Here is a 24,570-nt window from a genome sequence, read left to right as displayed (position 1 = left end):
TTGCTCGAAAACGGCGTAAATGTTTCTCTGGCGTCTCGGCGTAATCTGGGAGACCGCGAGCTTAGCTCGGAAAACATATAAAAACCCAAAAATGCGCGTTTTCCCAGAGATAAAACCTATACGGCTACCACCAGTTTTGACATTGACAGATACGCTCGCATCTTCGTAAATTACTTTCTATACATCTCGCTTGCACTAATATGCGAGTGCGAGCGAGATGCATAGAAAGTAAGTTACGTAGACACGAGCGTATCTGTCAATGTCAAAACTGGTGGTAGTGGTTCTATAGATAGATCGAATTATTATTTTTCTTTTAATTTAAGCTGCATGACAATGTTTAATAATTAAAAATCTCTCTTTGTAATTACCATGTAAATATGTTTTGGGAATGAATAAAGTGTTTATCTATCTATTTATCGCCTTTATATAGCAAATTTCATTGAAATCGTTAGAGCCGTTTCCAAGATCCCCGAAATATATGTATATAAATAAACAAGAATTGCTCGTCTAAAGGTATGTTTAATTATTTATGCGATTAGGTATATTTGTAGAGCACAGGTTATCTGCGCTGATAACCTAACCGCGAACCACGTTCGACGTGTTGCCTCTCTGTCGCACTTGTAAATTCGTACGTAAGTGTGACAGGGGGGCAACACGTCGAACGTGGTTCGCGGTAGGCCCTCTGTTACCCTATCTGCCGTCCGAAAATGGGCACATTTATTCAATACAACCAGAGTAAATAGAGATAAGATTTATGTTCATATTTTTGAAGAGACCTAAATACTGCACGTCAAAATCCGGGCATGCATGATCTGATGGTATATCTCTTTACCGAATGCACATATGTATTTAAGCGATTATTTCCAATAAACTGTAATTATAGCGCCAATAGCGTCTATGGCGCCTAACTGCCTGGCCACGACATCGCGCGACTAGCGGCAGCGGCGGCGCGCGGCGGCGAGCGAAAAGCTAATGTTACAAATTAAGGCGAAAAGAAGGGAGAGGCCACGACGCGCCACTGCCAGCGGCGATTCGCGCGAATTTACTCGAGCGACCGGCGGCGGCGGAGCGCGGCGCGGCGGGCGATGGAAACAAATACATGGATGCGAGGAACGCAGCCACGACTAACAGCGGCGCGACCGGCGGCAGCGGCGGTACGCATAGGGCGGTGAATCGTAGAACAATTTTTTTTATAATATTCGCGCGCGACAATGGACACGGAAGTGTTTATCATGGAAATATTGTTGATTAGTTAGAAGTCTTTTTGATCGGAGTTTAGGTGTGTGTAAATGTCGTCCAAGTGTTGGAGTACCTATATATAATCAAATGTTTCTACACTCATTCTAGTGTACTCGTAAATTTTTGCGGGATACTTTCTATATTCTTTGTATAACACTCTAAATTCGCCTAACGTATAACAGCGTCTATTGAGCTGCTGTCGAGGCACTGAAGAGCCACTTTTGACAAAGACATTTTTAAACACTTGAGTAAGTCCCATTCGCTCGACGCTGCGAAGTCGTGGCATGCTCGCCGCGCCGCTCTGCCTTGCCGCGCCGCCCGCCGCACCGCTGGTCGCTTAAGACCAATGTCGTGGCCAGGCCGTAAGACCATTGTGATAACGACTCGACGAAAGTGTTTTTCACTTTTACATTTATTAAACTTAACGCGGGGTCTACACTGCAGGGATGTTGCTGATGCAGATTTTTTGACATCCGCGTATGCGGATAATTTTCTCACACCCGCGGACGCGGATACGGATGTCAAGACTTTGTCAATTAAGGGGCCCACTTATTAACAGTACACCGGCCGGTATCGGCCTGTCAGTTGTTCGGAACTGTCAAAATTTTGTTGTAACTGACAGACCGATACCGTCCGGCGGACTGTTAATCAGTGGGCCCCTTAATTGACAAAGCGCTAAAACATTTTCTCGTTCTGACGATTGTTTGTTACCGAAACAATTGCGATTGCGCAAAATGACGAAACTAAATGTCTGAATTAAATACTTGATTGCACGCTACTACTCGTAGTAGGTCAATCTAAACGGTAGCCGTCTTGTAAACAAAGGATGTATATTTTCACCACACCAGCTCGGAAAGGCTTACTTTGCACTTCAATAACTGATAGCAAAGTTGTGAGGCAAAGTAATCAAATGCCATTTTTTAGTTGTTTTCTTATGTTTGCTGGTAGAATTGACGTATTCATTTTGAACGTATAAATCCCAACGAATTTGGATGATAAATATACAATAACATTCATTTGGATTTGACTAGGTTTGATTTTGTTTGATATTTTACATTTAATATTTGCTTTGGGTTGGTGTGGTGAAAAATTTTGTGTTTCACTCGGGGGCAAATTTTGTTTCTCGTGCTTTGAAACCCTCGCTACGCTCAAGATTCTGTTTTTCGAACCACTCGCTACGCTCGTTCAATTTTGGAATCTTTCGCTTGCTCGGGTATGTAAAACAAATAACTATTAATTCTGATTAACACTTATTACCGGTAAAACATGTACGGACATGACGGTCTAACGAACTAGAGTAAATGTATAAGTCTAACTAGAGCTCAAAAAACCGGCCAAGTGCGAGTCGGACTCGCCCACCGAGGGTTCCGTACTTTTCAGTATCTTGTTCAATCAATCAAGTTATGTTTATTTTTGTATGGGATTTTGAACAGCGCGCCAAGCGGGACGTTTTGGAAACTCAATATCCCATACAAAATGACACTTAACGCAAACGCGTACGTCTCGTCACGCTGTCGAATGAAATTTACACTAGAGGTACTGAAATCATGCACTAAAACAGTAAAGTAAGCACCACTTGAACCATTCCACTAACCCGGGGTTAACCGGTTAAACTTTTTTTTTCTTTTTAGTGTTCCGTACAAAACTTTGTTTACGGAACACTTATTTTACGTGGAGTAATGCATTTAGGCATTCCGCCTAGCCGAGGAACTAGGACGGATATGTCGGACTCGTGGCCAAGGGGCCAAATACCGACTAAACCCTCCACGGTATGCCCGTCTCGCAGCAATAGTGACGGTGAACACGGGATCGCAGAGCATTCTACCGCGAACACCGCCTGCTGCCGACAGCCGAGGCTGTCCCCTCCTTGGACCCGAAGGCCCTGGAACCGAAGCTCCCCCTCTCGAAGGTAGTATGCAGGGCGACACCACACACTGATCCCTCATGACTACCTCCACGCCGGGAGGAGATGGAAAAACCCCGGGTTCCACCTCCTCAGGTTGTCTTAGCGATTTTTTATAGAGGTGGTCATCCTCGTGGCCACCATGCCGGCGCCGGCCAGCAGTGGCAACCCCCCCGGCCGTCATCATAGGCCCTCTGCCTAGACAGTTACGGGGACCGCAGTTTTATACAGGTCAGCGGCATTCCTGTGCCCTCACGCGCCCAAAGGCGCCCGGCCCGAAGGCCCCATCCGCGACCGTAGCCGCCCGGCCCGAAGGCCCCCTCCAGCACACACTCGGGTGAACTCTCCCTCATTGAGAGGACACCCTGTGCGGAACCCCCTCAACCCCCCCACGACAGGACATTGGCAGCACCGGTAAGGAATCACTTGAAAATCAAGAGATTATTTACCGTTGCCCCCGGGGTGCACCGTCCAAGAACCCTTCCCTTACCCCCGGATCAATTAGATCAAGAGGAATGAGAAGGGACCTGGCGCTCTGGGAGGTTTATAACCGGTAAACCTGGAGTTACCATGGTTACCCCAATAACCGGTTAAACCTGGAGTTACCATGGTTACCAGTACAATTTGACACTTGGTTGACGGTTAAACCGCTTAACCCCGGGTTAGTGGGATGGTGCAAGTGGGCCTAAGTAGGTAAGTTAAATTGGACACTGCTAAGACAGTCGTGGTAGGGCGATCGTCGTGATCTTTTTGGGTTCATACGTTTGACTTTCTTAGATTATTTTAAGTGGTAGTAGCGAAAAACAAACTCCATAAGGTGATGGTGCTAGTGCTCGACATGCTAATATCCAATAGATGAAACCCTGCTGTCACCTCTATTGACAATGACTTAATTTTCAAGATGACATGTACTGGGACCGCGTCGAGCATCAGTATACCACCACCTTACAATAATTCAATCGTTCGGTTCAACTAATAACCAATACTAATATAATCGACCTACTTTAATACTTATTGCATGGATAATAAGGACCACTATTGGTCATTAATTTATTCTTCATTCAAAGGTGCCGATGTTGTGTCTCATACCTCAGACAATTCTAGCGCTTATAACTATAAAGGTCTTAAGTATCATTTCTCTGAAGTCTGAAGTGTATTTAACCAAGTGTGGGAAACCACTGTGTGTTTTGGATTTTTCGAGAGGCCTTGTAACTGATATTGTAATTATTTGTGTTGCACGCAAGTTTGTGTGTACTTGAACGAGTTATATGAATCATTGAATTCGGTCTATATGGTTCAAGAAACAGTCTTAAACAAATGCTAATAGGCTAGGCTAGATGACAAGTTTTTAGCCCTTAAATGCATAGTGTAGGATGCAGCCTACACAACAAAAACATCTAATTTTATACATAATTAGATAAAATCTATTTATTCCTATATACTATTTCATTAATAAAACTAATCCATTTTCCGATTATTTACTTAAATTTACGCAGTAATAATTACATTCGTTTTAAGACGAAATACCGGAAAACATGGAAAAATCGATAAGTTTATGATTTTTAGTAGGTATGTGATATTCTCGATATGTAACCTAAGATATTACACAAACCAGCCTCAGTACTGGCCTGGAAGCCTCATCTCGGTCTCCAAAGCCGCAAAAACTCGCTAGAATCCGACCAAGAAAAGTCTGCAGCGGATTTGATAGCCCACGCAGTGCAAGTGTCATTTATACGTCATAATTTCATAGATGTTTGACGTTTAAATTAACACGTGCACTGCGTGGGCTATCAAATCCGCTGCAGACTTTTCCTGGACTGACTCTAGTACTAAGTACTGGCCACGTAACCAACGTGCCAATCGCTTACGCTCCGTAGCGATCGAAACGCAACTGTCACTGTCGCACTAATATGGAAGAGTGATAAAGAGACACAAAGCGTTTCGTTGTCGAAGCGATAGCGATTATCACCTTGGCAAGGCCGCCTGGTCTTGCCGTCATTGTTTCTTGATTCTTCAAGATTTTCAGAATTGCACGTAGCCGTATTATACAAATATACATTATAGACGGAACGAACGGCAACACACTAGGTGTAGATACCTACTGCAACACTTTCAAGTATTAAACGGATTACATAACGCTTCGTATTAAGGGGCCCACTGATTAACAGTCCGCCGGACGGTATCGGCCTGTCAGTTAGAAATTCTGACAGTTCCGAACAACTGACAGACCGATACCGCCCGGTGGACTGTTAATCAGTGGGCCCCTTTAATTAGGCAATATTTTAGGATTGTCTGTTTTTTAGACAATGTTAAAAAAATGATAAAAAATATATATTAATTTCATTCAAAATCCGGTAGACAAAAACAGAGATAAAAGATTGAAGAATCGATACTTATTTTTGTTATGTTTTTGTCATTTATTTTACTTTTAAATGTGAGCCTTTAAATATCCGCATCCGCGAATGTCAAAAATCTGCATCCGCAACATCCCTGATCTCTAGTGCAAACGATTCAAAATTTGTTTTTAATAGCTACATGCACTGTAAAACACTCCCTTCGGTCGTGTTTTAATATATAGGGTGATTTCTGGGTTGTGATCAAGAACCACTTTTTCTGACTCTGTAAATGATCCACATTATCATATGGTAGTATTTGATTAAAAAATAATTACTATAATTATTCTTATTTTTCAAGTAAAATTAATGTTATACTAAGTAATTATGGTCACCCTATGACTTTTGACATAAGCTCTATGGAAAGCGACAAGACGTCGCATTGAGTAGGGTCACCAAATTGTATGCAAAAATGTTTTTTCCTACTTGTCATCTGGAAAAGAATCATCATTATTGGTAATAAACAATAATTAACAACTGCATTAGGCTCATCTTTGGATTCTGTATGATGTCTGGCTCTCTTGTTCCACGACCCCGAAATCACCCTCTCTCGTTGCCACTGCCACTCGACTCGTTGCTAATTTCCTATTTTCCGCACTTGTATCCTAAATAACTATTCTTGCTTCTTTGACAATAATTATTCTTCGCATTGATTCGCCGGTTTAAAATATCTCCAGACTAAATTTTATTTAAATCGGTTCAGCGGCTTAAGCGTGAAGAGGTAACAGACAGACAGATAAACAGACGGAGTTACTTTCGAATTAATGATTTTGTTTTGTATAAATTAAAAGAGAACACTATAGTTCGTTTTTTTTAGCATTATAAAGAACTCCACAGAAGCAAGCGTGCAGTTTTTATCAGGCTCTTTAATTGTTAATAATTATTGAAATTTCTAATGTAGCATGGTCAATACATATAGTCGACTTCAAATTATTACCGCTATAAGTGTCGGATTTGGAACTACAAGCTTCTGCGAAGTTCTTTCTAGTTAATGCTAAAAAAACAAACCATATAAAATCTCCCTTTCTCTGTCGCTTTCGCTAGTTAACGTTTAATATTGCTTTGCGTAATGTTTAAGTTATTTGCCGTAGGTACGTTTGTTTACATATTTTAAGTATGACTCGTGCTATGGCGAACTATCCTACTCGTATAGGTATGTATACGTGACGCATCGCGAATACAATCACGCGCATTTGCATCTCAAAACAGATTGGATCAAGGCCTTAAGATCTTTAAAGAATGGATTATTTATTAAAGTAGCTGCATCCGTCAGATATATCGGAGCGGTCAAGGCGCTCACAAATATCTGATCACGCCTCTATTTTCAAAGCGTTAAAGTGCGTGTTCAGATCAGCGCGTGCGTGTGCGCTCGGATATATCTGCCGGCCTAGCCAAGGTTGCAATCGCTATCGCTTCGAAAGCGAAAAACTTTATGTCTCTCTATCTCTCTTCCATATTAGTGCGACAGTGACAGTTGCGTATCGATCGCTACGGAGCGTTAGCGATTGGCGTCTTGGCTACGCGGCCTGATGGCGACGCTGATCCATAATACCTACTGTTTTTGTGAATTAGTTTAGAAAATAGTCTTTATTATATTTTTACCTGACTCTCGAGAAAGGGTTATGTTTTTTAACGTACCTATACGTATGTGTGCTCTAATACTTTGTCACACCGTACAGCTTAAACTGTTATAATAGCTCTTTCGCTGCTACTCCTACTGAAAGATACATAAGACTATCCCGTTCTGTCAGTTACCCCCACCACTCATGCCAGATCCAGGTATATCCTAGATTCATGATTCCAACTGATCCGTTATTGTTTCCAGAGATGTGTTTGATTAGTCAGTCAGACACAATTTCCGTACATTTCTAAACCTCTCATTCCCTAAAAAAAGATGATGAAATCCTTGGCCAAGAAAAATCCTTGGAAAGTAAGCCAAATATGCAAATTTTCAATCATGTACATGCTTAATAGGGAATATTAGGCAAAGCTCTGCGTAGGTGGCACCTTTGTGAAACAAGAAAATCGAAATTTCGTTATCCAATCTCTCTATCACTCTTGCATATTCGAGCGATGAAGAGGCAGATAATTTAATTTCGATTTTCTCGTTTACCTGTAGGCCCTTGTTAACAAACCGCCTTGATGCATCAATGTCATATTTTATTGTCTGTGAAAACTTGTCAAAAAACAGTTTAAGGCACAGTATGTATAAGTTAGTCTATGAATTTTCTGACAAGGAAGGGTGACAACTGTCCGACTCCGATTTGATTTATTTTGATATATGTTATAGAGTAGTCTAAAATAACGGACACGTATTTTTTTTAGCTGCCCAAACTCAACCTGTTAGGAGAAAATGGCCTTCAAAATACTGAAAATTGACCAAACCTTCTAATTTCTGAGAAGAACTTTTTTCCAAAAAATTTGATAATTAATTACTAGTTTCGTTATATGTTGGAGAACATGAATAAAGAATGGGGTCGTCTTTTGTCATTTCACCACAAACTCATTTTTTATATTAAAAAATATATATAATAAATAAATATAATAAACATGTTTTTATTGGGTATTACAGTTGGGTACCCTTCCTTGTGAGTCGGTAGTGCTGCATTCTGGCGGCAGAACATTGCAGTAATATCCCCTATTATTGCCACGCCACTGCTTAGTTATTATGTCTGATTGCATAGCGAATTTATTTTTATTTAATCACTACTTGGTGATAATTGCCTGTTTACTTATAATGACTTTTATATGTTTGACCATACTTACTCTGAGATGTAAGCCACACTGAACAACTTTTATTATTGAGCTTAACCCTTTTTTTTTTGATGACCCAGGGGGAATCCTTATGGATCCCGCTGGCCCGGGAGAAGCTCAGTGGGTATGTCCGACTTCCACGGACTAAACCCCCTGGGGTGTTCCGCCGCGCGCTTTGTTGACGGGGTTTCGGGAACTCGATTGTAGACCTCCGATACCCCATCGGCGTTGCTCTTGCGAGCCAATCGTTTGGGGCTGCTCTAGCAGCGTTCTTCGCTGAAGGCACCTCGGAACACTTGAGGGCCTTCCAGCTCGAAACCTCTTCAGGCGAGTGATGGAACTCCCGACCCATCACCCGCAGGTTCTCGTTAAGGCGGCATTATCCTCTTAACCCTGGCTTAACCCCCAAAAACGTTTAAGCTTCTCAGGCCCACTTACACCATTCCACTAACCCGGGGTTAACCGGTTAAACCTGGAATTGCCATGTTTACCCATACAATTTGACACTAGGTTAACGGTTTAACCGCTTAAGCCCGGGTTAGTGGGATGGTGCAAGTGGGCCTCAGTGTGTCCAATCATACTAATACTTACAACGCCTGTAGAATAAAACATTATTGAAGTGAAAACTTCTTCAGCGGCGCTGAGCACTTTTTGTGATGGGAAAAAAAATTTAAACTCGCGACAGGTGTCACGTGACCGTAAGATTCGTAAGACGGACACGCGACCTGATCGAAAAACTGTTACAATGTCATTGAGTTCTCACTTCTGCCGGTACTGCCCGCGCGGCCGGCGGCCCGGAGTGCAACCCGTTGTTCTTTAGGGTTCCGTAGCCAAATGGCAAAAAACGGAACCCTTATGGATTCGTCATGTCTGTCCGTCTGTCCGTCCGTATGTCACAGCCACTTTTTTTCCGAAACTATAAGAACTATACCGTTGAAACTTGGTAAGTAGATGTATTCTGTGAACCGCATTAAGATTTTCACACAAAAATAGAAAAAAAAAAACAATAATTTTGGGGGTTCTCCATACTTAGAACTCTTCTCTTCCTCGCGTTATCCCGGCATTCTGCCACGGCTCATGGTAGCCTGGGGTCCGGTTCTCCATACTTAGAACTGAAACTCAAAATATTATATGTATATATATATATATATATATATATATATATATATATAATAGGACTATAACTATATAAAATAGGTCTACAAAAATGATATTGAGGTTTCTAATATCATTTTTTCTAAACGGAATAGTTTGCGCGAGATACACTTCCAAAGTGGTTAAAAATAAAAAACACTACTGAACGGATTTCAATACGGTTTTCACCTATCAATAGAGTGATTCATGATGAAGGTTTAGGTATATAATTATTTTCCCCATGCGAAGCCGGAGGGGTCGCTAGTAAATAAATGATCATCATCATCTCAGCCATAACACGTCCACTGCTGAACATAGGCCTCCCCCTTTTTTGGGGGGTGAATGCCATAATCGCCACGCTTGGCAGGCGGGTTGGCGATCGCAGTCGAGTACACCGAATTTGAGGGACGCTGCTGCCCGTCCACCGGTGGTCTTGGACCCGGGTATGTCCTTAAACCACGTCCAAGACCATGTACCGGTAAATAAATAAATTAAAATTATTTTCGTATGCTTCCAGCCACCGCCGCTACGTCACAGGTGTCAGTCACGCAGACTCCACTGCTGGGCGTCAATGGATCTGGCATCTACAAGGGCAACACCTCTGTACCCAGAGTCAGCGACCCCATACTGGCTGACGACAGTAAGTATACAGGGTGCCCAGTAATTAATGGACAACCTTCTAACCATCGACAGCACCTTAGGCTGTCCGTCCGTCTGTCACCAGGCTGTATCTCACGAACCGTGATAGCTAGACAGTTGAAATTTTCACAGATGATGTATTTCTGTTGCCGCTATAACAACAAATACTAAAAACAGAATAAAATAAAGATTTAAGTGGGGCTCCCATACAACAAACGTGATAAAATAAAGATTTAAGTGGAGCTCCCATACAATATAAGAAACGTGATTCTGACCGAAGTTAAGCAACGTCGGGCGGGGTCAGTACTTGGATGGGTGACCGTTTTTTTTTTGCCTTTTTTTGCATTATGGTACGGAACCCTTCGTGCGCAAGTCCGACTGGCACTTGCCCGGTTTTGAGTTTATTTAAATTTATATGTGTGGTGCTGTATGTAGATGGTTTTTGCAATAAACGTTTTCCTATTCTATTCTATTCTGTAGATGTAGTGCATAAATAATTATTTTCCATTGTCATCATTCCTAGGAAACGTATAAACGTGTCTTGCTATTTCAGTCAGTCTCGGTACAAAAAGTACCGAGGTTGACTGAAGTAGCATGACGAATACGAACGTTTTCGATGGTAAACAATTATGTTCTACAACTGTACCTAGTCAGGCGTGGCTCACTCCGCGATTTCGTCGCTTTGCTACAGGTATAGCTAAAAGTCCATCCGTTCGACCCCAATTTTGGGGTTTGCCATAAGCCGCGCGTGGCGCTGTCGCCACCTAGCGGCCATATATGTGCTGATCGTGACAGACGCGTTTTGTTAGAGAGTGAGTCTTCTGTACCTAGTACTATTATTTATTCTGTGACCTAGTTTTTGTTTGTTGCTTTGCTAGTATCGTATGAAGATACGTATAAACACTTTGCCGGTATTTTCTTTTCAAAATAAGTACTAATAATATGTTTTTCTTTTTTTTCAGATATAACGACTACCAACTTCGAGCAGCAAGAAGTCATGATTGAAGCGCAAAAGAACATTAGCAATTTGACTTACGTAAGTTATCGAATGCACAGAATACGCACCTTCATGCGACGATTAAGGCCCACTTGCACCATCCTATTAACCCAGGGTTAAGCAGTTAAACATGGACCCGGGTATGTTCTTAAACTACGTCCAGGACCCGGGTATGTCCTTAAACCACGTCCAAGACCACCGGTGGACGGGCAGCAGCGTCCCTCAAATTCGGTGTACTCGACTGCGATCGCCAACCCGCCTGCCAAGCGTGGCGATTATTGCATTCACCCCCCAAAAAAGGGGGAGGCCTATGTTCAGCAGTGGACGTCTTATGGCTGAGATGATGATGATGATGATGAAGCAGTTAAACCGTTAACCTAGTGTCAAATTGTACTGGTAACCATGGTAACTCCAGGTTTAACCGGTTAGCCCCGAATTAGTCCAATGGTGCAGTGGGCCTAAGAAAATTAGAGCGAACCCGGACCCTTGGGACGCGAGTTCGACTCGCCTTTGACCGGTTTTTTGTTTATATTTCCAGGACCACCACATATTCTACAACAGCACGTTCATAGGCAACGTCACCTTCTTCCAAGAGCACTGGGCCAACATCACCAAACCGAAACCGGACATACATGCGGTACTCAGCAACTCGCATAGACGGGCTACGGTAAGAATTCTTTTTTTCAACTATCTCCTTCTTCCTCGCGTTATCCCGGCATTTCGCCACGGCTCATGAGAGCCTGGGGTTCGCTTGACAACTAATCCCATGATTTGACGTAGGCACTAGTTTTTACGAAAGCGACTGCCATCGGACCTTCCAACCCAGAGGGAAAACTAGGCCTTATTGGTATTAGTCCGGTTTCCTCACGATGTTTTCCTTCACCGAAAAGCGACTGGTAAATATCAAATGATATTTCGTACATAAGTTCCGAAAAACTCATTGGTACGAGCCGGGGTTTGAACCCGCGACCTCCAGATTGCAAGTCGCACGCTCTCACCGCTACGCTCTTTTTTTCAACTATATTGTAAGCTAAAAGCAAAGAGAATAGATAGTATAGAGGGCATTTGCCATAGTCAATTTTGTAGTCACGGTACATTTACTGCCATCTATCGACACACGATTAAAACTTAAAATAAAATTTAAAATGTATAGATTAATCAAAGTATGTATACGGATAAATATTTTTTTTAATTGTTCCATACTGACCCATGTTCTTTCACTGATATGTGCTAAAATTATTAAATATCAAACGGTGTTGTCTACGTCCTACGCCATCTAGCCGAGAATAGGCCAAAGTTAATGGCGCCATCTATTCGAGAATGACTTTTTCTTGATTTCCGAAGCACGTTTTTTTCTTAAACTTTAGTTTTCTTATACGCAGTTACATATATCTTTGGTAAAAGGAAGAGGGGAGGCCTTTGCCCGGCAGTGGGACACACACATAGGCTAATAAAAAATATATATTTTAGCTGTCATTTATACATTCATCAACGCTAATAACTATTAGTAGATTCTGTCACATGGGTGCAAAATGTCATATTTTTGGCGAGGGGGTACATGAATCCTGAACGAAGCGAAGGGTCCTAAAATAGAATCCTGGGTATCGTAAATAACTATTACGATACAAGTGCGGAAAAGGAAATTCGAAACGAGTGGCGATAAATTAAAACACGAACGGAGTGTTTTAAATCGACACGAGTTGCGAATTACCTATTCGCACGTGTATCGTACAACGTTTTACAGTACATATGGCCCTTTAAACTTTTGACATACGCACGAAAAGTGCTATTTTACGCACTAGTTCGGGAAAATATTTGCGAATTTCCTCTTTTCCGCACTTGTACCGTAAATAACTATATTGACAAGTTTTCACACACAATAAAATATGACATTGATGCATCAAGGCGGTTTGTTAACAATGGCCTACCGGGAAACGCGAAAATCGAAATTTAGTTATCTGTCTCTTTATAGCTCGAATATGCGAGAGTGATAGAGAGGTTAGATAACGAATTTTCGATTTTCTTGTTTCGGTAGACCCCCAGATTGTGATGGATTGTGGTAGTAGCGCCCCCTACGCCGAGTTTCGCGTAATATTTCCTATTGCCTATTCGTTTTCTGTACAGTGCAAAGAAAATACGGTAGACGAGGATGTCGATTATCAGACGCACGTTGACGCGAATTACAGCAGAGAATTTGGACAAGTCGAATTGAACGGAACTGTTAGTTTATTATTAAACATGGTTTACTTATATTTCCTAATCTCCATGAGTCTTAGAGAATATAACCAACGGAGACGCCATGTCTATAATTTTCGGTACAAAATAGTCTGCCGTTTTTTGCGGGGAGGGGCACATCAAATGTATACGTAACGTAAACATAGCCATGTCAGATAAACGTCAGTCCATACATGTGGTTGACACGTGGTTGACCATTGGCCGCCTATTTTCGACAGAGGGGAACGCCTGTTAATGACCACTCCGTTTGGTTATATTGTCTAAGTCCCGAGTCCCCCTTCTCATTATTGCAGTGTTGAATTTGGAACCTTCGATTTGGGTTAAATCCTTTAGGGGCTGAGCACAAATCACGCGAGGTATTTTCGGCTACTTTTTGACCCCCAACCCAACCCCTTGGTGATGTTTTTGGTTACCCCCCCTCCCCCACATAATCTCACGTGTATTTTTTGAAATGTTTTCATCCGACCGGTCAAGCAGGCCACGCGCTCCAAAAATTCACTATTTTGAAGTGCGGAGTGAAGATTTATGTTTAACGAAACTGAGGAAAAGTATCTAATCTACTCATGTGGTAGGTATTTTATCTTAGTTTCGTTCACTGTAGAAAAATACACGTGAGGTCTCCTTATGGCCGGGGGGCCCCCAACGATCTGTCGTGATTTTTTCGTGACTCCCCTCCCTTCTATCGAACCTCGCTTTGTGCACAAGCCCTTATAAGGGCCTCAGGGACTAAGGAGGACGCCCCATTTCATGTACCATGGCGGGATTCCACTTGAAACGGTCATAAGCAGACATCGAACATTTTATAGCATTTTTTGTGCAGCGGAGTGGTGTTAACGGAATTGGTATAGATAATTCCAATAGAAATGGTAAATTAAGGTTAATATTAACGTAATTAACGCTAATTAATCATTAGGCTTGAAATTGTGTATACCAAATCCGTTAACACCACTCCGCTGCACCGAAAATGCTATAAAATTTACGACGTTACACGCTGCTCAACTCTCAGCTCGAGGTGCAGCCACGGTGCTCTTTGCTTGTGATTGCGATGGAACCAGTGCATGACAATGGAATGCAAGAGGTTAGGTATCGTCTTGGGTCGTCCCATTCGGTTTTCGTCAAGTTCTTAAATTAGTGCTATTTTGCTTTCGTCACTCATTCTACATTCGTCACAATCGTCGGTGGCTTTCAATGTAGAATGAGTGACGAAAGCAGAATAGGACTTATTTAAGAACTTGACGAAAACCGAATGGGACGACCCAAGACTATACCAGAGGTTATTAGAAAGAGAGATAGATGCCTGAGAGAACCATACCATAATGAATACCCTTGTCTTAGCTGTATATTGCTTTTTGTTATAATATGAGCAATTTCTGCCTCTTTGGCATTAGCTGTAAGGTGCAATTTGTTATTTGAAATAATAAATAAATTTAGGCGTAAACAATAGGAGTAGTGATAACAAAAGACGCCCGGAAAACTTTTTATGGCGGTCATTAGATATCTATGTCAATGTTGTGTATAGTGCGTAGGTTTCTAATAGAGCCCGAGCTAATCCTATTGTCTATTGTTAAGTAAAACCGCTCGTGTCACGTGCCACAACCACCTGCATAAAAACCTGCGTACTTCGGTTACTGAGTGCCGGCGAGTCGAACACTACAGAACCAGTCTAAAATCTGTCATCGAGATGCGTAACAAAGGCGCGTTATCGGAGAGCGCACCTACACTGGTTTTTTGAGCGTTGAACTAGCCGCGCTCAGGTGCCAAGTAGAATAAGTATGACCCTTTTTTGCAGGTAAGTAGCACCTGCGGTTTACTTAACAATAGACAATAGGATTAGCCGCCGGGCTCTGTTACAAAGCTACGAACTATAATACCACCACACGCTGACTTTGAAGAGCAGGGCTCGTAAAACAATAGATCAACGTTATTGTTCTATTTGTACAGTTTCAAGTGGAATCATAGTAGAATAGTATTTGTAGCTGAATTAATTAGAACTCTAAATAAATTCATTATGTATACTTAACTAGATTTATACAGTCACCACATCGGATTGTTATGCCATTTAGGGCCGCCTGCGCCATTCACTAACCCGGGGTTAACCGGTTAAACCTGGAGTTACCATGGTTACCAGTACAATTTGACACTGGGTTAACGGTTTAACCGCTTAACTCCGGGTTAGTGGGATGGTGCAAGTGGGCCTTAGGGTTCTTGCTAAATTGGAAAATCTATAGCGTGAGTATTGAACAACCAATTTAGCTAGGACCCTGAATGGCGCAACGATCGCGGCGCGTGATGGAACTAAAAACATCGGGGTGCACTCCGGGAGTGCCGGCAGGAGTGAAAACTCAACGGCATTGCAACTCAATATGTGACGTCCCACGGGTAAAGGTACCTTATGGTTGTTGGCGCTTACGCTATTATTATCGCCGCTCCAATATTATTGCGGCGCTATGCGACGTAAGCGCCAGCCGCCATAAGGTACCTTCTTCCATGGAACGTCACATACATCAACAGCGCCATCTAGTGCAAAATACCTGCAGCACTATGTATGACTTACTTGACTTACTACATTTATATTAATACCAGTTTGAGGGAAACTCACTAGATGGCATTTAAATAAAAAAACAATGACATTGTCCGTCACACGTGACGTCACGCGTTACGCTGTCTCGAGTTTAACATTGTTTCCCCAACTCAAAAGTGCACAGCGCCGCTAAAGAAGTTCTCACTTCAAAGATTGTGGTAACAAAATGAATGTCCGACAGACTCTGAAGCTGTCGTTCCCGTTCCCCTTCTACGGGCACCCCCTCCACAACATCACCGTCGCCACCGGCGGGTTCCTCTACACGGGCGAGCACGTGCACAACTGGCTGGCGGCCACGCAGTACATCGCGCCGCTGATGGCCAACTTCGACACCACGCTCACCATCGACAGCTGTGTCAAGATGTATGACGACGGTATGTGCCCTTGGTGCCTACACTCGGTTCCTAACATACAGGGATGGGCAAATTTCATTCGCATGACGAATTACGAATAAAAATAACAAAATTTATCGCGAATGATGAATAAAAATGTCGGGTGATTATTCTTATTAGAATAAATTATTCGGCGAATAAGCCAAAAAACTTAAATATTTATCGTGGATTTATTCGAATGAAATAACGAATAAATTTCGTCATTTGAAAAATGGTCGAATGATTCATCCGCGGATGAATTATTCACGAATGAATCATCCGCGAATAAATCATCCGCGGATGAATCATTCGCGAATAAAAAAATCTTGAATTATTGTTTATTCGAATGATTATTTAGATAAAAGTTTATTCGAATGATGCCCATCTCTGCTAACACATTTAGACGGTGCGAAAACTCGCATGCGAGTTTCATTACATTGCGGTATGTGATTGGTCGGCTGAATTTGATGTAACTAATAGTCCTCAATGTATCTAAAATATCATACGAATTCGCGCCCGGTCTAAATCAGCCCTTATGCCACTGACAAGATTTGCTTGACCAAGTATATTGAGTTAATATTTCATCCACAGGCGAGAAATTTACTGCACTCTGGGAAAACGTGAATCTCCGCGAGGACAAAACGAAGAACTTCACGTTTGCTGCCACCCTGTATAAGAATGGGGACATCACGTTCGCGTACAAGGATATACCGATTCCGGTGCAATTGATCAATGATAACGAGCACCCGGTCAAAGTGGGGATCTCTGACGCCTATCTCACTGATAGGATGATGTTCTGTGAGTATATTATGTCTGTCTGTCAGTAAAATCAATAAAAAAAACTGGGCAAGATGACTAGGTTTCATAATTAAACGCAAAATGACTAGGTTGTGTTATGACTAAGATGCAAAATGACAAGATTTCTTTCAACACAAGAAAATTAATTTCAGTGCTTTGGAAATTCATCCCTTGAGTGGATTAAATGGGAGTTGAAATATTTGTAACTGGAAAGATTTGAGTAGAAACTTAAACATCGTAAGAAAAAACAATAATTAAAAAATAAGATAAATAATTTTAGTGATTTTGTAAATTCATCCCTTAATTGTCTCAAAAAGAGGTTGAAAGTGTGTATCGGGTAATAAATACAAGTGAATGAAGTAGTGGCCAACGACTAGTTTATTAAAACTTGTTTTGGCATTCAGGCGTGCCACCGAAATGCCACAAAGACCAGCAAGAGAGTTCGTTCAGTTTCCAAGCGAAGGGCCACCGAAATCATGGAATACGTAAATACAATAATATATACGTAGCGACGTTGTGTATTTTTTTAGCTTTCAAATATAGCTGTTATTTTTAGGGGCCTAAGACATATAGAGTCCGTCCGAGCTTGGCAACTGACAGAGTGTGAAAGTGCCACCATAAACGTCATATTTCTATGAAAATGTGGCATTAATAGTGGCTCTGTTACACTTTGTTGCACATTCAATTACAAGCTTTAGGTGTTGTCACTTAAATCATATTCTTTAATTGTCCTCATATATAATTTTTCTAGTTTTGATTTAATTTTAGATATATTATTGCAAGTATTATTATGTTGTTACAAATATCATTTTTGCAAACACAATTTTACGTCATATCACCCATCATTTATACGATACGTCACAACAAGCATTTCAATGTGTATTCGACATTCGTACCTGCTTTAGTTTTTACACATTTGATTGTATCGATATCTAGGATAGCACACAAATACCGGGTCGTTTTTGGACCGTTAGCCATACTGTGCGAGGTGATTAGGTAGGTCATACTGAACAACTTTTTCTATGAGCCCAAAGCCTAAATCCCAAAAAAAGAAATTGGCATTCCCATAGAAAACCTCGACATCCACTCGACCAAAATCTATGAAACGGCCAAAAAAAATATTCTGATTTCTTGTAACTGACATATCCGCTAACATCTGCGCTATTTACTTTCTACACATCTCGCTCGCACTAATATGTCAGTACGAGATGCATAGAAAGAAAGTTACGCACACGCTCATGTAAGAGCCAAACTCGTGGTAAGGTTAATAAATGTAGAGTAGGAGAAACATAGTTTATTTTGCTAGGGGCAATAGAAACGGTGTGAGGAGTTAAGTATTTATCTTGCCCCAATATTTCGCTTACCCCATCTCACCTTACAAAAGTTATTTGTTTTACAAGGGGGCAAAGTTATTGTTTAACCGCTCGTGCTAATATTGATACCCGAGCAAGCGAAAGATTCGAAAAATGGAATCTTGAGCGTTGCGAGGGTTTCAAAGCACGAGGGTTAAACAAAATTTGCCCCGAGTGAAACACAAAATTTTTCACCACACCAACCCGAAGCAAATATTAAATGTAAAATATCAAACCAAATCAAAACCAGATAAATGTTATTGAACATTTATCATCCAAAATCATAATTGAAAAGTCAATTCTACCAGCAAACATTAGAAAACAACTCAAAATTTGCATTTGATTACTTTGCTTCACATGTGAATAAAATGCAACTTTACTATCAGTTTTTGAAGTGCAAAGTAAGCCTTTCCGAGCTGGTGTGGGAAAAGTAATTAGAGCTAGTAGAAATTTAACATACAAAACTTCTACACGCTTTATTTTCTATGTATAACAGTTTTTAGAAAAAAAATTAGTGCAATTGGCCGCCAAAGACGTTCACAAACGCGCGCTGTTACTGTTGTCATCTTACTAAGCGCCACCCCACACTAGCGTCTTTTGAGCGTCGGCGTCTAGTCAGCGCTATGGAAAATTACGTCGCGGCGCAGTTGCGCCAGCGTTGCGTCGAGCTGCTGCCATAGAGTTGACTAGACGCCGACGCTAGTGTGGGGTGGCCCTTAGTGTTAACTTTCACGCGTTCCAATACGCGAGGCGTAAATGTGAAGTTTATGCTTCCGATGTAGCCCACAAGATGGCAGAACCTACTATGTACAAGGAAATGTGCCGACGAGAACGGTAGATGGTAGCTTGCTTACTTGCTTTTGGCAATGTACATGTATACACATATGTTTCCGATTCAGGCTACAAGATGGCAGACCCTCCAACGCGCACGGTCCCTATAAGCTTTACATTAGCCCGTCATATATAATATTCGTGTTATTCTTAGCCTTAAACCTGCTGATGTTTCCTCTAGACGTCCGAAGGAAGACGATCTACGAATACCACCGCGTGACCTACAAGGGCCACAATATCACCAGCAACACTCTCCTCAAGATGATCGCGTTGCCGACCTGCCTCCAGTACAACACGTGCGAGGAGTGCACCAATCACGACACCGAGTTCAATGTGAGTGTGACTTCGGTGTCTTTACTCACTCTTACTCTAACACTCTTACACAATCACTATAACCTCTAGCCGCCCAGACGTCAAACCTTGCCAAGCAAAATTAAATTTTATTTGTCAACACAAAGTTAAAATTAGAATGGAACAGGAGACCTTTTTATAGGTCTCTGGGCGCCTAAGGGATAATATAAACATTGTGAGTGTGACTTCAGTGTCTTTCCTCAAACACGGGGTACTTACTCTTACACAATCACTATAAGTAATATAAACAATGTGAGTGTGACTTCGGTGTCTTTACTCAAACACGGAGTACTTACTCTTACACAATCACTATAACCTCTAGCCGCCCAGACGTCAAACCTTGCCAAGCAAATTTAAATTTTATTTTGTCAACACAAAGTTAAAATTAGAATGGAACAGGAGACCTTTTTATGGGTCTCTGGGCGGCTAGGGGATAATATAAACATTGTAAGTGTGACTTCAGTGTCTTTACTCAAACACGGGGTACTTTTACACAATCACTATAATATAAACACTGGGTTTTGGGTATGTGATCCTGAATGTCAAAAATTTGTTAACGTGGTTATACTTAACAAACCCCATGGGACTAACCACAAAATCGCGAAAAAATATGTAATGGACTGAATGGATACCTTGAGAGCCAGACGAAACGTATGTTTTTCATGATTTCCATATCGGTCTCATGGGAAACCTTGTTCATTTTAAATACATTTTTGACATTCGGGACCACGATACCAATTAATATCACCAAGTATTAAGCAAACGCGGATTGAACCGCCCGATCTCGCCAACTATTACATAAACCCTAGAGGTTTCCAATAGTGGCAGGCACGTAAAAATTTTAGTGAAATTTAAAGTAAATAAATAACAAAAAAAATTATAAATATTTATTTATTTATTTAAACGTTATTGCACAAATTTACAAAAAAAGAGTACAATTGGCGGACTTAACGCCTTGAGGCATTCTCTACCAGTCAACCATTGGGCTAAACAGAGACAGTAATTAATTTGGTGCAGGATTGTAAATAGTGGATATGAGAAAAGACACAAGTCGACACTACAAACTATAATACTATACTTACACAAATATACATTTTAAATATATCTACGTATATACAAATTCAATATAACGGGCGTGGCCTGTAACATGAGCAAATAATTAAAACATAGATTGTACTCCTCAAACGGCAAACGGCGAAACTTTTCTTCAACAATTTTCAAAAATTATGAAGTATTTAGACTCCCTATTTTTCATACAAAATAAATATTATCTTCAATGGACGCCATCGCCACGCCATATCATTGTGATTGACGTTACTTGTCACGCCAAAATTCGCAATACCTTGCGCTTTAAAATAAACTTGAAAGTGTATTAAAAATCAAACCACAAGTTATTTTTAAAAGTCGCTGAACAAATGTTGGTCAGTATGAGAAGTACAGCCTACAATTTAATTCTTGGCTCATATTACAGGCCACACCCGGTATATAAATAAACATATATATATAATAATTATGTACCTAGTGTGAGACATCACATAGACATTTATCAGGGGACATCTTAGGGTCCCGTTTTACCCTTTGGGTACGGAACCCTAAAAACGTAATTGTGTGTATGGTTTTGCAGTGCTCGTGGTGCGAGGCGCTCAAGAAATGCTCCAGCGGCACAGACAGGAACAAGCAGGACTGGGTGCTGAGAGGTAACTGCCCCTACCACTTATATAATAATAATAATAATTCAGCCTATATACGTCCCACTGCTGGGCACAGGCCTGCTCTCGAGCGCGAGAGGGCTTGGGCTATAGTCCCCACGCTAGCCCAATGCGGATTGGGGACTTCACATACACCTTTGAATTTCTTCGCAGATGTATGCAGGTTTCCTCACGATGTTTTCCTTCACCGAAAAGCGACTGGTAAATATCAAATGATATTTCGTACATAAGTTCCGAAAAACTCCGGATTGCAAGTCGCACGCTCTTACCGCTAGGCCACCAGCGCATTCGCCCTACTACTTAATAGTCCAATATAATTTTCATATTGGTATCGTCTTGGGTCGTCCCATTCGTTTTTCGTCAAGTTCTTAAATTAGTCCTTTTCTGCTTTCGTCACTCATTCTACATTCGTCACAACCGTCGGTGGCTCTCAATGTAGAATGAGTGACGAAAGCAGAATACGACTAATTTAAAAACTTGACGAAAAACGAATGGGACGACCCAAGACGATACCAATTTTCAGTGCCTAAATATGTGTCAACTTGACATCGATTATGCTTTTATCTTGAGTCTTGTGACAATCTGAAGTAGTCTCCAAATAAGGGGTCATCCATTAATTACGTCACACGAATTTCTAGGTTTTTTGACCCCTCCCCCCTCCTTGTCACACTTGTTCACATTTGGCAAACCCCTCCCCCCTAGTGTGACGTCACATTTTTTCTGCGAAATCGCCAAATCGAATTAAGTAAGTGCCTAAGTATTATTAATATTTTATCAAAATATTTTTGACGATATAAATATTAGTAATTTTATAACCCAAAACTGCTTAGGAAAGAAAATTAAACGAATAAAAACGATTATCGTTTTAAAAACTTGTTATTTAAAAGTACAGCGATAAAATAATTTAAAAAAAAATTCGGTTACTGATGAAGTTAATGTGACGTCACAAAGTTTGTGTCTCCCCCCTCCCCCATGTCACAATATGTCACATTTTCTTGACCCCCTCCCTCCCCCTAAAGGTGTGATGTAATTAATGGATGACCCCTAATACGGATTTTCTAAAAATTTAAGTTCTGAATGCTTTTCAAATGGGAACGTGCGAAGTCGGTGGCGCTGATCGTCGTTATCGTCGATTCGTTATCTTGAACTAATTTTACTCCATAAGATTTAACGTAGAAACTCTGACAAAATGAGGGCAGCACCAGTCGTGCACATAGCGAATAGGCTTAATTACTTAAATGATTGATTATAAATATTCTATTTTTTCTCAAATCTCGTTGAATCAGTACAATAAAAACCAGTCAAGTGCGAGTCGGACTCTCGTTTCTAGGGTTCCGTACATAAGTCCGATTCACGATTGACTGCACATTTCTAATAGATTTTCCTGTCATGTATAGGTAAAGAACTATTTCGTGTATTTTATTCAAAATTTTAGACCTAGTAGTTTCGGAAATAAGGGGAGAGGGAATGGTCATTTTTGGCTATTTTCTTAAATAACTTTGAACCTATGTATTTTAAAATTATAAAAAAAGCATGTCCATATTTGGGTCACTAATTTACATGTGTACCAAATTTCAACTTAAGTAATTGGGCTAGTAGTCCCCGAGAAAATAGGCTGTGACAGACGGCCGGACAGACAGACGCACGAGTGATCCTATAAGGGTTCCGTTTTTTCCTTTTGAGGTTCAGTCAGAACCCTAAAAATTGATATTTTTTTCAGCATGTGACAAAACTCAAATAGTGAACGCCAGCCAATGCCCGGCCAGCCCGAGCCCGCACCCCAACGGCACCGACGTCACCGGCACCGTGTACGTCACTGATGGCGAGCCCAGCCGGCACGAAGCCGTCATCAACACACAACCAGGTACAGCCCTTTATAGACCACTAGCACAGAATAAATAATATGTTGTACTAAGTACAGAAGACTTACTCTCTAACAAAACGCGTCTGATACGATCAGCACAGATATGGCCGCTAGGTGGCGACGGCGCTACGCGCGGCTTATGGCAAACCCCAAAATTGGGGCCGAACGGATGTACTTTTAGCTACCTGTAGCAAAGCGACGGAATCGCGGAGCGAGACACGCCTGCCACTAGTCAATGCCCGGGTTCGAACCCGTCCGTTACTGACGTCACTGATGGCAAGCCCAGCCGGCACAAGGAGGTAATGTAACCCCTTACCTTGCCACGTGAAGACCTATTTTGCTTGCCACTCTTCCTTGGTATCGTCTTGGGTCGTCCCATTCGTTTTTCGTCACGTTCTTAAATTAGTCCTATTCTGCTTTCGTCACTCATTCTACATTCGTCACAATCGTCGGTGGCTTTCAATGTAGAATGAGTGACGCAAGCAGAATAGGACTAATTTAAGAACTTGACGAAAAACGAATGGGACGACCCAAGACGATACCAGTGATTCCAGTTTCCCTACCGTAATTTTAAATTGCTCGTTTCTCTCAACAGAAGCGGTCCCGTCCGGGCAAGCGGTGAAGGCCCCGGCGCCCGCGCCGCCCGCCGGCGGCTCCCCGGTCGGCGCCGCCGTCTCCGCCATCGCTATCATTGCCCTGGTGGCCGCACTGGCGGCCTGGGTGCTCTACGCTTTCAAGAACCCCCACACTAGGAGCGGACAGCTGCTCATCAAGGTACCTCACAATGTCACTCAGAGACCGGAATTATTGCGACATTTTTGAAGTTTCATAGGGAATTCTCATTTATCGACTTCCGATCCGATACAAATATATCAATGTACAACACCAAATATTAAAGAGTTATGATAGTTAATGGAAATTTGACTGTAAAAAAAGTCATTTAAGCATACCGGGTGTGGCCTGTAACACGAGCAAATAATTAAAACATAGATTGTACTCCTCAAACGGTGACACTATTGTTCAACAACTTTTAAAAATGATGTAGATTTAGACTGCCTATTTTTCATACAAAATAAATATTATCTTCAATGGACGCCATCGCCACGCCATATCATTATGAAGTCGCTGAACAAATGTAGGTCAGTATGAGGAGTACAGCATACAGTTTAATTTTTTGCTCATATTACAGGCCACACCCGGTATAATACAGAAATAAATAAAGACTACTTATTTTTTTATAAAGAAACTAATGGAATACATATATTAGTTAGCACCAAAACAGACTTTGAACTCAATTGTCAAGTGACAGGTGACATATTACAATTTTATAAAAAAAAATCTATTGTAATACTTACAAACATGACAGGCATTTTGCTACAATTGTATGTATTACAATTATGTTGTGAAACAAGAATTATT

At 41.4% G+C, this 24,570-nt stretch overlaps 1 protein-coding gene across 1 annotated transcript in view; it reads left to right on the top strand.

The window, feature by feature from the left end:
- Window positions 1-24,570, top strand: part of LOC134678735 (plexin domain-containing protein 2) — a 48,942-nt gene that overhangs the window by 15,051 nt on the left and 9,321 nt on the right. Inside the window, exons 3-11 of the mRNA XM_063537415.1 lie at window positions 9,941-10,063; window positions 11,025-11,098; window positions 11,598-11,726; window positions 16,057-16,249; window positions 16,838-17,044; window positions 19,409-19,560; window positions 21,203-21,275; window positions 23,008-23,151; window positions 23,747-23,925. Coding sequence (XP_063393485.1) covers window positions 9,941-10,063; window positions 11,025-11,098; window positions 11,598-11,726; window positions 16,057-16,249; window positions 16,838-17,044; window positions 19,409-19,560; window positions 21,203-21,275; window positions 23,008-23,151; window positions 23,747-23,925 — 1,274 coding nt within the window. The remainder of the gene's footprint in view (window positions 1-9,940; window positions 10,064-11,024; window positions 11,099-11,597; window positions 11,727-16,056; window positions 16,250-16,837; window positions 17,045-19,408; window positions 19,561-21,202; window positions 21,276-23,007; window positions 23,152-23,746; window positions 23,926-24,570) is intronic.

Source organism: Cydia fagiglandana, chromosome Z, assembly GCF_963556715.1.
Source record: "Cydia fagiglandana chromosome Z, ilCydFagi1.1, whole genome shotgun sequence".
NCBI lineage: Eukaryota > Metazoa > Arthropoda > Insecta > Lepidoptera > Tortricidae > Cydia > Cydia fagiglandana.
Note: the sequence above shows the minus strand (reverse complement) of the source record. Positions and strands in the feature narration are given on the sequence as shown.